The following is a 14,976-nucleotide window of genomic DNA, read 5'->3' as shown; positions in this document are numbered from 1 at the left end:
GGGTGCCTGTCATCCCAGCTACTTGGGAGGCTGAGGCAGGAGAATCACTTGAACCCAGGAGGTGGAGCTTGCAGTGAGCTGAGATCATGCCACTGCACTCCAGCCAGGGCAATAGTGCAAGACTCTGTCTCAAAAAAAAAAAAAAAAAAAAAAAACCACGAGGCCACCCAGACATTCCTTCCCTCTGCTTCTGAAGTAATGTCAAACCTTTTGGAGAAGAAGCTTGTCTGAAATCCTCACCTTGTATGAAGAAATGACAGCCCTTCGGTGGGTCTCTCCTTAATGTGTGGGCCCCAGTGCTTGTTCATGTAAACCTTTATGGGTCTAAGCATACCCTGCATGGCTGAAGCAGGATGCCTGAGAGTCAGCTTCAGTCTGCGTAGTCTCTGCCTCGGCCAGCACTTGAATGCATCTATCCAAGTCACAGTAGGAGGCTCCGCTCCCTGATAGAACCAAGCATTGCACGCTGAAGCAAAAGAGCGCTGCTCTGAATTTCACCTGAGTAAACTCTCCCACTCTGTTTTTAGGGAGGAAAATTTGACATTATCCAGCTGGTTGTGTACATCGGCTCAACCCTCTCCTACTTCGGTCTGGTAAGAGATTCTCTTTTCCGCGCATTAGGAAAATGGTTTGGAGAAGGAAGTTACTAACGTGGCGCTTGTCTGCGTTTTCCACAGGCCACTGTGTTCATTGACTTCCTCATCAACACTTACTCCAGTAACTACTGTCGCTCCCATATTTATCCCTGGTGCAAGTGCTGTCAGCCCTGTGTGGTCAACGAATACTACTACAGGAAGAAGTGCGAGTCCATTGTGGAGCCAAAGCCGGTGAGGCCGCTGTGTTCACAGGACACCAAGACACAGAGAGATTCCGTGAAATCACTGAGCAATGAACGAAAGTTAGGCCCAAATCACAGGCTTCATCCTGTAGTGGATACGTCTCTGGGCTCCACCCCAATCAACCAACTCTCAGATAAATTCTTGGGTCTTAGAGAAGAATAGAAACAAAAAACGGAGGGGCAAGATAGAGGGAAGGCAATTTTTTACATCCAGGACTTGCCAATTTTGTCATTTATTTATTTATTTATTTTCAGATGGAGTCTTGCTCTATCACCCAGGCTGGAGTGCCTCCCAGGTTTAAGTGATTCTCCTGCCTCAACCTCCCAAGTAGCTGGGACCACAAGTACACACCACCACACCCAGCTACTTTTTATATTTTTAGTAGAGACAGTGTTTAGCTATGTTGGCCAGGCTGGTCTCAAACTCCTGACTTCAAATGATCCACCCACTCTGCCAGCCACAGTGCTGAGATTACAAGTGTAAGCCACTGAGCCCAGTCTGTTTTGTCATTTATTAAATTGGTATAGCCAAAAAAAAAGAGAAAAGAATAACGACTTTAGAGAACAATTTGGCAGTGACTAATGTTTAAATGGGACATACTTTACAGCCTGGCATTTTCAGTTCTCCATACCTGCCCTAGAAAAATACTCACATGAGTACCCAAGCAATACACGAGTGCAAGATGTACAAAGCAGGATTGTTTATTAAATTATCAATCATATATGATTATTAACAGTGAAGAAATAGCATCTAACCAAATATCCAACAGGTGAATGGTGAAAGAAACTATGGTAAATTCATAGAAAGGAATACCAGGCACCAGTTAAAAAAAATGAGATAGATAATAATAATGGCAAACACTTACACAGCACTTCTAAATGCTTTATACATTAACTCACTGAATCTTCACAACAACCTGATGTAGACAGATGCTACTATTATCTCTTTCTGTGGATGAGGAAATCGAGCTACAGGAAGGTTAAATAATTGGCCCAAGGCTGGGCACAGTGGCTCATGCTTGTAATCCCAACATTTTGGGAGGCTGAGGCAGGCAGATCACTTGAGGTCAAGAGTTCGAGACCAGCCTCGCCAACATGGTGAAACCCCATCTCTACTAAAAATACAAAAATTAGCCAGGCATGGTGGTGCACGCCTGAAGTCTCAGCTGCTTGGGAGGCTGAGGCAGGAGAATTGCTTGAACCTAGTTGGCAGAGGTTGCAGTGAGCCAAGATTATACCATTGCACTCCAGCCTGGGTGACAGAGGGAAACTCTGTCTCAAAAAAAAAAAAAAAAAAAAAAAAAAAAAAAAATTATAGGGCTTGACAAGAGCAGATCTCCAAGACATTTGTTAAAAGAAAAAAAAAATCACTTGGACTCGGGAAGGGGAACATCACACCCCGGGGCCTATCATGGGGAGGGGGGAGGGGGGAGGGGGGAGGGGAGAGGGGGGAGGGATTGCATTGGGAGTTACACCTGATGTAAATGACGAGTTGATGGGTGCTGACGAGTTGATGGGTGCAGCACAGCAACATGGCACAAGTATACATATGTAACAAACCTGCACATTATGCACATGTACCCTAGAACTTAAAGTATAATAATAATAAAAAATAAATTAAAAAAAAAAGAAAAAAAAAGCAAACTGTAGAGCAATATATATTATATGATATATAGGATTAAAAAACCACTAGACACAGAAGCTAATCTATGTATTTTCTGCATGTATATTCTATATATACAGAAGTGTACACACACACACATATACATATGTGTGGTTGTATATATGTACACAAAATTGTACCAGTGGCTGCTTCTGGAAAGGAGCTTAGGTGGGGGAGTAGTCAAAGAGATTTCAGCGTCATCTGTATTGTTTTGATTTGATTAATCCATTGGACTTTATTAAGCAGGTCCTCTGCATTCAACTCCATGATTTTCCCCAAAAAGAAATCTCTGGTACCTAAAAACAAAAGTGATTCGCTGGACGCGGTGGCCTGTAATCCCAGCACTTTGGGAGGCCAAGGTGGGCGGATCACCTGAGGTCAGGAGTTCAAAACCAGCCTGGCCAACATGGAGAAACCCCGTCTCTACTAAAAATACAAAAAAGTAGTGGGGTGTGGTGGCACATGCCTGTAATCCCAGCTTCTCCAGAGGCTGAGGCAGGAGAATCACTTGAACCCAGGAGGTGGAGGTTGCAGTGAGTCAGGATCGCGCCATTGCACTCCAGCCTGGGCAACAAGAGCCAGCAACATGATTGTCTTGTTCCAGCAGCTGAATGCACAATTCACTGTCCATTGTATATGCATTCACAATTTGAAATAAAAGTTCATCTTTATAGCTAAAACTAATCACTACTTAATGGCCCAAGATGAGATGAAATTTAACAAACATATAAATAATTTAAGTTGCAATAGTACAACTTTCTGGAGATACTGAATCTAGAGTTACTGAAATTGAGATAATACCACAAAGAAATTGTACGCAGCAATTGGGGGATCCAATGTAAAAACATTAAGCAGTAAGCTGTGGCTATGTTGAATTTACAAATTAAGATGCATGGGGTTCTGCCCAGCACGGTGGCTCATGCCTGTAATTCCAGCACTTTGGGAGGCCAAAGTGGGGGGGATCACCTGAAGTCGGGAGTTCAAGACCAGCCTGCCCAACATGGAGAAACCCCATCTCTACTAAAAATACAAAATTAACTGGGCGTGGAGGTGCATGCCTGTAATCCCAGCTACTCAGGAGGCTGAGGCAGCATAATCACTTGAACCTGGGAGGCGGAGGTTGCAGTGAGCCAAGATCGCGTCACTGCACTCCAGCCTGGGCAACAAGAGCAAACTCCGTCTCAAAAAAAGAAAAAAAAAAGCATGGGGTTCCATTTCTGATTTACCTTTAGACTCAGAAATCATTTATTCTTGGTCAATGAGAGTTTTGAGCCAGTTTGTTCAACAGTCTATCATTTGGCACATAGGAATTACAATTGCCTTTAGATAGGCAATTCTTGATAATTCTGTACAAAAATGGGTAAACTTTTAAACCGTCTTTTCCTAGACATTAAAGTATGTGTCCTTTGTGGATGAATCCCACATTAGGATGGTGAACCAGAAGCTACTAGGGAGAAGTCTGCAAGATGTCAAGGGCCAAGAAGTCCCAGTAAGTTAAACCATTTTGTCTTTATTTTTTAAAGAAAATTTACTATTAAATATAAACCCATCTAGAAACTTGTACAAATCAAAACTGATGGATTTGAACAAAGTAAACATACTCATGTAACCAGCACTCAGATTAAACAACTGAAAATTACTAGCAGGAGTCCCTTTTATGCCCTGCTCCAATCACTACCCTTTCTGTTTTTTTTTTAATTTTTAAAATTTGGCTGGGCATGGTGGCTCACACCTGCAATCCCAGCACTTTGGGAGGCCAAGGCAGGTGGATCACTTGAGGTCAGGAGTTCAAGACCAACCTGGCCAACATGGTGAAACCCTGTCTCTACTAAAAATACAAAAATCAGCCAGGTGGTGTGGTGGCATACATGTAATCTCAGCTACTCAGGAGGCTGAGGCAGGAGAATCGCTTGAACCCAGGAGGTGGAGGTTGCAGTGAGCCGAGATTGTGCCACTGCACTCCAGCCTGGGTGACAGAGCAAGACTCCATCTCAAAAAAAAAAGAGAAAAAAATGTATATTTTTAAATTACAAATGAGGTGTCACTACGTTGCCCAGGATGGTCTCAAGCAATCCTCCCGCCTCGGCTCTACCAAGTCCACCCAACTGCCCTCTCTTAAAAGTAGTCATTATCCTGTATCCAAAGATTAATTTTACTTTCTGCTAGAATTTTCTAAAAGTTGAATCATGTAGTGTGTAAGTGGTACATACTCGGTTGAGTGTCTGGCTTCCTTTACTTAACATTATTTTTGCGAGAGTCATTCATGACGCTGTATATAGTTCATTCCCATTGTATAATTCCGTTTTATAAGCATCCAACTTACTCAGCCATCCTACTGTTGATGGACATTTGGGTAGTGTCCAGTTTGGGGCTAATGCCAATAATGCTGCCATGCTCAACATACGGTACTCTACTGGGCAGTTACCTAAGAGTGGAATTGCTGAGTCATAAGGCAGACATATATTCAGTTTTAGGAGATACTAACAAACAGTGCTACAAAATGGTTGTTCTTATTCGCACTCTCCCCAACAGTTCTGGCTGCTGGGCATCTTCAATTTCCTAGGGCTGAATTACCATACACTAAGCGGCTTAAAGAACAGAAATGGCTGGTGGCTCACGCCTGTAATCCCAGCACTTTGGGAGGCCGAGGTGGGCAGATCACCTGAGGTCGGGAGTTTGAGACCAGCCTGACCAACATGGAGAAACCCCATCTCTACTAAAAATACCAAAATTAGCCAGGCATGGTAGCACATGCCTGTAATCCCAGCTGCTCGGGAGGCTGAGGCAGGAAAATTGCTTGAACCTGGGAGGCAGATGTTGTGGTGAGCTGAGATCGCACCATTGCACTCCAGCCTAGGCAACAAGAGCAAAACTCCATCTCAAAAACAACAACAACAACAACAGAAACATATTCTGTCACAGTTCTAGAGCCTAGAAGTCTGAAATTAAGGTGTTGGTAGGGCCCCTCTCTATCTGAAGGCTCTAGGGAGGAATCTTTCCTTGCCTCTTCCTGCCATCTAATGTTTTATGACATTGACCAGGACCTCCAGTACAATACTGAACAGAAATGGTAATAGCAGCCATCTCTGCTTCATTCCCTATCTTAGGGAGAAAGGCTTTTATACTTCACTATTCATTATACTATTTGCAGTAAGTTTTTGTTTGTTCGTTTGTTTGTTTTGAGATGCAGTCTCACTCTGACGCCCAGGCTAGAGTGCAGTAGTGTGATCTTGGCTCACCGCGACCTCTGCCTCCTGGGTTCAAGCAATCCTGCTGCCTCTGCCTCCCAAGTAGCTGACATTACAGGTGTGCACTACCATGCCTGGCTAATTTTTGTGTTTTTAGTAGAGACAGAGTTTTGCCATGTTGGCCAGGCTGGTCTCCAACTCCTGACCACAGGTGATCCGCCCACCTCAGCCTCCCAAAGTGCTGGGATTACAGGAGTGAGCCACTGCATCCAGCCTGCAGTATGTTTTTAAGAATGTGCTATTAGGTCAGAAAATTCCCTTCTGTTTCTAGTTTGCTAAGCACTTTTACCATTAATGGATATTGATTTCTGAAATAATGTCTTATTTGTTTTCTGGCCGGGTACAGTAGCTCATACCTGCAATCCCAACACTTTGAGAGGCCAAGGTGGGCGGATCACCTGAGGTCATAAGCTCGAGAACAGCCTGGCCAACATGGCGAAACCTTGTCTCTTTTAAAAGTACAAAAATTAGCCGGGCATGGTGGTGCACACCTGTAATCCCAGCTACTCAGGACTGAGGTGGGAGAATTGATTGAACCTGGGAGGTGGAGGCTGCAGTTAGCTGAGATCATGCCACTGCACTCTAGCCTGGGCAACAGAACAAGACTCCATCTCAAAAAAAAAAAAAAAGTTTTTCTGCTCCTTTTGAAATACCAATGAGTTTTCTTCTTTTTTTCTGTTAGGTGGTGAATTGTACTGATTGATTTTCAAATATTAAGCCAACCTTGCATTCCTGAAGTAAACTCAATTTGAATGTGTTGTACTATTCTTTGTATTTATTGCTGAATTCCATTCACTAATATTTAGGATTTTTACATCTCTTCTTGAGAAAGACTGACCAAAGTGTTTCCATTCTAATGTTCTTATTGGATTTGTGTATGAAGTGAACTACAGTCATGTGTCACTTAATGATGGGGATATGTTCTGAAAAATGCATCAGTAGCTGATTCTGTGGTTGTCTGAATATCATAGACTCTATTTACACAAACCTAAATGGAATAGCCTAATATACACTTAGGTAACATGGTGTAGTCTACTGCTCCCAGGCTGCAAACCTGTACAGCATGTTACTATACTGAATACTGTAAGCAACTGTAACAGAATGGTAAGATTTGTATATCTAAATATAGAAAAGGTACAGTGAAAATATGATATATAAAGCTAAAAAATGGTACATCTGCATAGGGCACTTACCATGAATGGAGCTTGCAGGACTGAAAGTTGCTCTGGGTGAGTCGGTCAGTGAGTGAGTGGTGAGTGAATGTGAAAGCCTAGGTTGTTACTGTGCACCACAGTAGACTTCATAAACACTGTATGCTTAGGCTACACTAAATTTATTTCAAAATATTTATCTTTCTTCAATAAATCAATCTTAGCTTACTGTGACTTTTTTACTTTATAAATTTTTAAATTTTTTAAACTTTGTACAGTGGTATAAAAATATTTTCTTTCTCAGTGGGTGTGGTAGCTCACGCTTACAATCCCAGCACTTTGGGAGGTCGAGGTGGGTGGGTCACAAGGTCAGGAGATCGAGACCATCCTGGCCAACATGGTGAAACCCTGTCTCTACTAAAAATACAAAAAAATAGCCAGGCGTGGTGGTAGGCACCTGTTGTCCTAGCCACTTGGGAGGCTGAGGTTAGGAAAATGGCATGAACCCGGGAGGCAGAGCTTGCAGTGAGCCAAGATCGTGCCACTGCACTCCAGCCTGGGTGACAGAGCAAGACTCCATCTCAAAATAATAATAATAATAATAATAATAATTCTTTCTCTATATCTTTATTCTATATACTGTTTTCTATTTTTAACATTTTTTATTTTTATTTTTACTTTTTAAACATTTTTGTTAAAAACCAAGTCACGGCTGGGTGTGGTGGCTCATGCTTGTAATCCCAGCACTTTGGGAGGCTGAGGTGGGTGGATCACTCGAGGTCAGGAGCTCAACACCAGCCTGGCCAATATGGTGAAACTGTCTCTACTAAAAATATAAAAATTAGCTGGGTGTGGTGGTGCACGCCTGTAGTCCCAGCTACTCAGGAGGCTGAGGCAGAAGAATCACTTGAACCCGGGAGGTGGAGGTTGCACTGAGCCAAGATCATGCCACTGCACTCCAGCCTGGGAAACAGAGCAAGACTCTGTCTCAAAAAAAAAAAAAAAAAAAAAAAAAAAAAAAAAAAAAAAAAAAAAAAAAATTTCCGATAGTGCTAAGTCCTGGGAAGAATGTGGAACACCACAGTGTGATAAGGGAATCACGTGGGAGAAAAGCTGCTAGATAGGGTAGTCAGGACAGGAGGTGACATCTCAACAGAGATTTCCAAAATCTGTAAAATAGGCCTATTTCCAAAATCTGTAAAATAGGCCGGGTGCAGTGGCTCATGCCTGTAATCCCAGCACTTTGGGAGGCTGAGGCGGGCAAATCACCTGAGGTCAGGAGTTCCAAACCAGCCTGGCCAATATGTCGAAATACCATTTCTAATAGAAATACAAAAGAATTAGCTGGACATGGTGGCGTACACCTGTAATCCAAGCTACTTAAGAGGCTAAGGCATGAAAATTGCCTGAACCTGGGAGGTGGAGGTTAGAGTGAGCTGACAGGTCACACGACTGTGCTCCAGCCTAAGCGAGTGAGACCCTCTTTCAAAAAAAAAAAAAAAAAATCTGTAAAATAGAGACAAGGATACATTACCTCACAAGCATCTTCAAAGGCTTGAATGCGGCAATGCTTACAGAACACATGCATGGTCCTGATATCTACACCTAATAAATGACGGCTACTATAACTCATGTAATATTAAGTGTAACTTTGTAACTTAACAAAATTAAAGAACCTAGAACCTGAGGGCTTGTCATTGCTAATAGGTTTGGAAACTTGCTTTTTCAGAGACCTGCAATGGACTTCACAGATTTGTCCAAGCTGCCCCTGGCCCTCCATGACCCACCCCCGATTCCTGGACAACCAGGGGAGATGCAGCCGCTTAGAGAGGAGGCGACTCCTAGATCCAGGGACAGCCCCGTCTGGTGCCAGTGTGGAAGCTGCCTTCCGTCCCAACTCCCCAAGAGCCACAGGTGCCTGGAGGAGCTGTGCTGCCGGAAAAAGCCAGGGGCCTGCATCACCACCTCAGAGCTGTTCAGGAAGCTGGTCCTGTCCAGACACATCCTGCAGTTCCTCCTGCTCTACCAGGAGCCCTTGCTGGCGCTGGATGTGGATTCCACCAACAGCCGGCTGCGGCACTGTGCCTACAGGTGCTACGCCACCTGGCGCTTCGGCTCCCAGGACATGGCTGACTTTGCCATCCTGCCCAGCTGCTGCCGCTGGAGGATCCGAAAAGAGTTTCCCAAGAGTGAAGGGCAGTACAGTGGCTTCAAGAGTCCTTACTGAAGCCAGGCACCATGGCTCACGTCTGTAATCCCAGCCCTTTGGGAGGCCAAGGCAGGCAGATCACCCAAGGTTGGGAGTTGGAGACCAGCCTGGCTAACAAGGCGAAATCCCGTTTGTACTAAAAATACAAAAATCAGCCAGACATGGTGGTGTGCACCTGTAATCCCAGCTACTCGGGAGGCTGAGGCACGAGAATCACTTGAACTTGGGAGGCGGAGGTTGTAGTGAGCCGAGATTGTGCCACTGCACTCCAGCCTGGGAGGCACAGCAAACTGTCTCAAAAAAAAAAAAAAAAAAAAAGAGTCCTTACCGTTAGCAGGGGCTGCAGTAGCCATATTAACATGACCTTTACTAGCAACTTGAACTTCACCTGCAAAGCTCTGTGGCCACAGTTTTAGCCAAAGGGAAATGTGCTTTCATCTTCTATAGCTCTCTGTGTCTGACAGCAAAGTGACCTGGTTAAACAAACCAGAATCCCTCTGCATGGACTGAGAGCAAACAGATTGAGATGTCAGTTTCAATTCTGTCCCTAGGAAGTTGTGTGACCCTAGGCCTCTCACCTCTGTGCCTCTGTCTCCTCGTTGCCCAACTACTATCTCAGAGATATTGTGAGGACAGACTGAGACAGACATTGCACATTAACTGTCTTGTTAATGTGTAAAGATCTACGTGAATGCAAAACATTTCATTATGAGATCAGACTAGGATAATGTCCAACTAAAAACAAACCCTTTTCGTCCTGGTTGGAGAATGTAGAGGATTAAAGGTGGCCACAGATTCTTTGACACTCAAGTCCCCCAAGACTTAAGGGTTTATCTCCTCCCCTTGAGTATGGGTGGCTCTGATTGTTTTATCCAAAAGTGGAAGTGACATTGTGTCAGTTTCAGATCCTGGTCTTAAGAAGCTGACAGCTTCTACTTCCTGTCCCTTGGAACTCTTGCTATCCGGGAAGCCAGACTCCATTTAAAAGTCTGCCTATCCTGGCCAGACGTGGTGGCTCACATCTGTAATCCCAGCACTTTGGGAGACCAAGGCAGGCAGATCACTTAAAGTCAGGAGTCTGAGACCAGACTCGCCAACATGGTGAAACCATATCTCTAATAAAAATACAAAAATTATCTGGGCATGGTGGCGGGCACCTGTAGTCCTAGCTATAAGGAGGCTGAGACAGGAGAAACACTTGAACCTGGGAGGTGGAGTTGTATTGAGCTGAGATCGTGCCACTGCACTCCAGGTTGGGTGACAGAGTGAGACTCCATCTCAAAAAAAAAAAAGTCTGCCTATCCTGAGACCACCCTGCTGTGAGGAAGCCCAAGCAGCCATGTGGACAGTGCCTGACCAGCCCCAGCTTTCAAGCCATCCAAGCCCAGTCACCAAACATGAGAGAGAAGAAGCCTTCAGGTGATTCTACTAACATATGACTGATACCACATGATACATCCCAAATGAGAACTGCCCCATAAATCCAGAAAACCAAATTGTTATCTTAAGTCACTAAGTTTTGGGCTTGTCTGTTCCACAGCAACAGATAACTGGAACAGAGAGCAAGCCTGACGAATGGGCACACAGACTCAGCCCATACCTTCCCTGGTTCTAATGTTCTTAGGGAGCCCAGACTAACCCTGGAACTCTCAGGAACTTAGGTTTCCACTGGACAGTTCTAGAAGGGCTATGGACCAAATCAGGTAACTCACCAGACCAGCCTTGGAATCTATCAAATCTAACTGCTGAGCTACACAATGCATTCCAATCCTCATCACAATTCTATGACTGAAGGCTGGATGCAGTGGCTCAAGCCTGTAATCCCAGCACTTTGGGAGGCCGAGGCGGGTGGATCACCTGAAGTCAGGAGTTCGAGACCAGCCTGGCCAACATGGTGAAACCCTGTCTCTACTAAGAATACAAAAATTAGATGGGCGTGGTGGTGGGCGCCTGTAATCCCAGCTACTTGGGAGGCTGAGTCAGGAGAATCTCTTGAACCTGGAAAGTGGAGGTTGCAATGAACCAAGATAGTGCCACTGCACTCCAGCCTGGACGACAGAGCAAGACTCTGTCTCGAAAACAAAAAACAAAACAAAACAAAACAATTCCATGACTGAAAGTGACTAAAAAGCTGCCTTTGTGCCATTAACACCCTGCACTTTGCAGCCAATCAGAACTGACGCAGTCTGGGTGCTAGCTACTTCAAACCACACCTTTACCATTTCCACACATCAACTGCCGAGAATATGAAAATGCGTGACAGGTTTTAGGATCCTGCTTCAGAATTTCCTTTTCCTGGTTTGGTCACTAGAGTTGGCTATTTATCTGTTTCTAAACAACTGCCATTTTATCGAATAGTTTAGAGACCACTATTAAATATTGTGACTGATGAAAGATCTGTGAATTTTTTTACACATATTCTAAGAGTTACCATTTTGATACCTTTTAAAAACCAGCAGCTTTCTACTATATTCATGCAAGACAGCATGAATAAAAATGTTTTTTGATACAGGGTTTTATCTGGCTTTAAACTCAGGAACCAAGTTAATTATGCCAGATTGAACTTTGATTTTTACTACCTTTTCAAAGACATTTTAAAAAGTGGATAATTATACGTATATAATATGCATAATATTTCTTTGGAGCTGACATTTCTTTACTCTACGAATTCTATGTTACTGTTACATCTTTCCGTTCTGATGGCCTCTGGGCCTTTGTACCTTTGTCTTTGGTGCCTTATTCCTAGTATGTTTCTATCACCTTAATGAGGCCGCAGACGGAGTCAGAATGTGAAATTACAAATAATCACTGGATCCATCTACTGTTTTCCATCACCTTCCCCACTGATGCTCTGGGTAAGACAGTGATGTGTCACTTCAACTGTGTGTAATATGTCAGACACGTCCTATAATAACAGGCGTCATATTTGTATTCTTATTTTTAGTTTACTGTAGAAAATAATGGCATCACCAAAGGTGATGAGAGTTTTTGTAGGATCTGTTTTCTTATACTTAAAGACAGTCTTCTGTTATGGTAATTGCCAGTATTCATGGCTTCCTCTCTGCGTCAGAAGAGAAGGGATCTGCTTTCTCTTGGCTGATTTCACATAGTATTGGTAATAGACTTGCATTTCTCTTTCTAAAGGGGAATAACTTTTTAAACCCTTCCTGATTTTAGCCTGGCAATGTAAGTGTCCTTAATGTGACTGTTTTGATAATTAAAAAAAAAAAAAGTATAATTTGTTTATTTAAATCTTTCCTTTCTTTTCAGAAGGTCCCCAAATCATAGTTAACTCATTCATGGACGCATTCATTCAACAACTATTCAATGAGGCACTCTCTAGAGACTAAGGATAAATAAGGTTGCCAGTCTCATGGAGATATGAGGAGATGGAAATTAATCAAATAATTCAAGCAAATGGAATCTTGCAACTTGTGCTGAGTATCATGGTGAAGAGGCAAATGATGGCATGAGAGCTTATAGTAGGGGAATTTGGCCTATTTGGGAAGATCAGTCTACCTGAGGAAGGAATGTTTTAGCTAAAATCTGAAGGATGAGTACTACTTAACTAGTGAGTGGGGGAGGAAAGAGCATTCTAGCAGAGAGAACAGTATGTGCAATGGTCCTGAGGCAGGAACTTAAAGGAGACCTATATGACTGTGCCATAAACAGTACAGGGAAGTAAAGCATGAGTCACAGTTGGACAAGCAGGCAGGGGCTAGCAGCCTGTGGGCCATGGTAGAGTTTGTCTTTATCCTAAGACTTAAGCCAGGTAAGGGTTCTAATCAGGAGCCTGTTAAGATCACATTTAATTTTTATTTTTATTTATTTTTATTTTATTTTATTTTATTTTTTTTTTTTTTGAGATGGAGTCTTGCTCTGTTGCCCAGGCTGGAGTGCAGTGGCTCAACCTTAGCTCACTGCAACCTCTGCCTCCTGGGTTCAAGTGATTCTCCTGCCTCAGCCTCTTGAGTGTCTGGGATTACAGGCGCCTGCCACCACGCCCAGCTAATTTTTGTATTTTTAATAGAGATGGGGTTTCACCATGTTGGCCAGGCTGGTCTCGAATGCCTGACCTCGAGTGATCTGCTGGCCTCAGCCTCCCACAGTGCTGGGATTACAAGCATGAGCCACCATACCCAGCCTTATTTTTTATTCTATTCTATTCTGTTGTATTCTATTCTATTTTGAGATGGAGTTTCACTCTTGTTTCCCAGGCTGGAGTGCAATGGCACTATCTCAGCTCACTGCAACCTCTACTTCCTGGGTTCAATCAATTCTCCTGCCTCAGCCTCCTGAGTAGCCAGGATTATAGGCACCTGCCATCATGCCCGGCTAATTTTTATATTTTTAGTAGAGACGGAGTTTCTCCATGTTGGCCAGGCTGGTCCTGAATGCCTGACCTTAAGTGATCCACTGGCCTCGGCCTCCCAAAGTGCTGGGATTACAGGCGTGAGCCACCGCGCCCAGCCACCATATTAATGTTTAAAAGATCACTGTGATCGCTGTGTGGAAAATGAGCTGGGAGTGGTGGTGGATATAGTTTTTGTTTCAGTCTTTCGCTACTCCATGAAACATTTGCCCCACATATGCAGCCACATTGAATGTTTTTCTTTTCTCCCCTCCTCTTCCTCTTGGGAAGTCACCAAAAAAAAAAAGAAAGGAAAAAAAAATCAGCAGCAAGAGAAAAGGAGGAAAAGCTGTGGTGTGCCTTGAATTTTGGAATGGCTCCTGTCCCAGGCTGGCAGGGATGAGTCTGCATGTTGAGCTTCAGATCACAGGAAGGAGTGCACCAAATCAGGAGACGAAGGGCAGTCAGCAGGACCCACTGGGTACCCACCCTGCGGTGTAAGGCCTAAAATCAAGCTCTAATATGAGGTGCTGCCTTGACATCAGGTGAAATCAGGAGTGCATGGAATAGCCTCACCCCAAGTTTCTCTCCCAGTCCTCCCTTGGCAAAGGGTGCCCAGTGAAACAGCCTTCCTTATCAAACAGATCAGATGCAGTTCCTGCTAATCCCTAAGCGGCAGGTGTGAGTCTCTGTCCAACCCCTGGAATTGTCCAAATGAGCCAGTCACATCCTCCAGGCAACCAGGGCCTCCTCACCCTCTTGGTGCTACAACGCCTGCCCCCCACTGGCCCTGGCTGTTCACTCTGTTTCTGTGTGGCCCTGCACGGCATGTGGGGTCTTCCTCCCTGAGCTGTGTGACCAAAAATTGCTGCCAATCTCATCTGCCCCGTGTTGGGTGTCATGTGTTCAGCCACCCCCATTACCCTGGGGTGGGAACTGGGAATCCCTCCCTCACCACTGAGGTAAAGAGGAGATTATTAAAACATCCCTAATTCAGCCGGGTGCGGTGGCTCACGCCTATAATCCCAGCACTTTGGGAGGCTGAGGCGGGTGGATCACCTGAGGTCAGGAGTTAGAGACCAGCCTGGCCAACATGGGGAAACCCTGTTTCTATTAAAAACACAAAAAATTAGTCAGGTATGGTGGCAGGCACCTGTAATCTCAGCTGCTTGGGAGGCTGAGGCAGGAGAATTGCTTGAACCCGAGAGGCTGAGGTTGCGGTGACCCACAATTGCACCACTGCTCTCCAGCCTGGACAACAAGAGCGAAACTCCGTCTCAAAAAAAAAAAAAAAAAAAATCCCTAATTCCAGGCCAACCAGCAGCCCTAAAAAATTAATCTTGGTTTGGCTTCTGCCCAAAGTCATGGTCTACACAAAGCCCTGCCTACTAGAGGCAATAAAGAACCATGACCACCACTCCCATTTATTCGGATTACCCACTGGAATGCACCGAGTGGGGTTTTGCCCTCTGCTGCTTGTATGTTTCTCAACCCATGTTCTAATCCCATGCAGTCA

General features: G+C 44.3%; 1 protein-coding gene and 1 long non-coding RNA gene across 4 annotated transcripts in view; one reads left to right on the top strand and one right to left on the bottom strand.

Annotated features, from left to right (window-relative positions):
* Positions 1-14,750, top strand: part of LOC105494577 (purinergic receptor P2X 7) — a 58,540-nt gene extending 43,790 nt beyond the window's left edge. The window contains exons 10-13 of one of the 3 annotated variants that reach the window (XM_011763124.3): positions 528-593; positions 678-827; positions 3,889-3,990; positions 8,630-14,750. In XM_011763124.3, coding sequence (XP_011761426.1) covers positions 528-593; positions 678-827; positions 3,889-3,990; positions 8,630-9,127 — 816 coding nt within the window. In that variant the 3' untranslated portion in view covers positions 9,128-14,750. The remainder of the gene's footprint in view (positions 1-527; positions 594-677; positions 828-3,888; positions 3,991-8,629) is intronic. The other 2 variants (XM_024796879.2, XM_071070956.1) reach the window with 2 other exon arrangements.
* LOC105494582 (uncharacterized) overlaps positions 1-14,976 on the bottom strand; it is a 62,235-nt gene that overhangs the window by 27,413 nt on the left and 19,846 nt on the right. The gene's annotated exons all lie outside the window — the stretch shown is intronic.

Source organism: Macaca nemestrina, chromosome 10, assembly GCF_043159975.1.
Source record: "Macaca nemestrina isolate mMacNem1 chromosome 10, mMacNem.hap1, whole genome shotgun sequence".
NCBI classification, from domain to species: Eukaryota; Metazoa; Chordata; class Mammalia; order Primates; family Cercopithecidae; genus Macaca; species Macaca nemestrina.
This window is presented reverse-complemented; position numbering and strand designations above follow the sequence as displayed.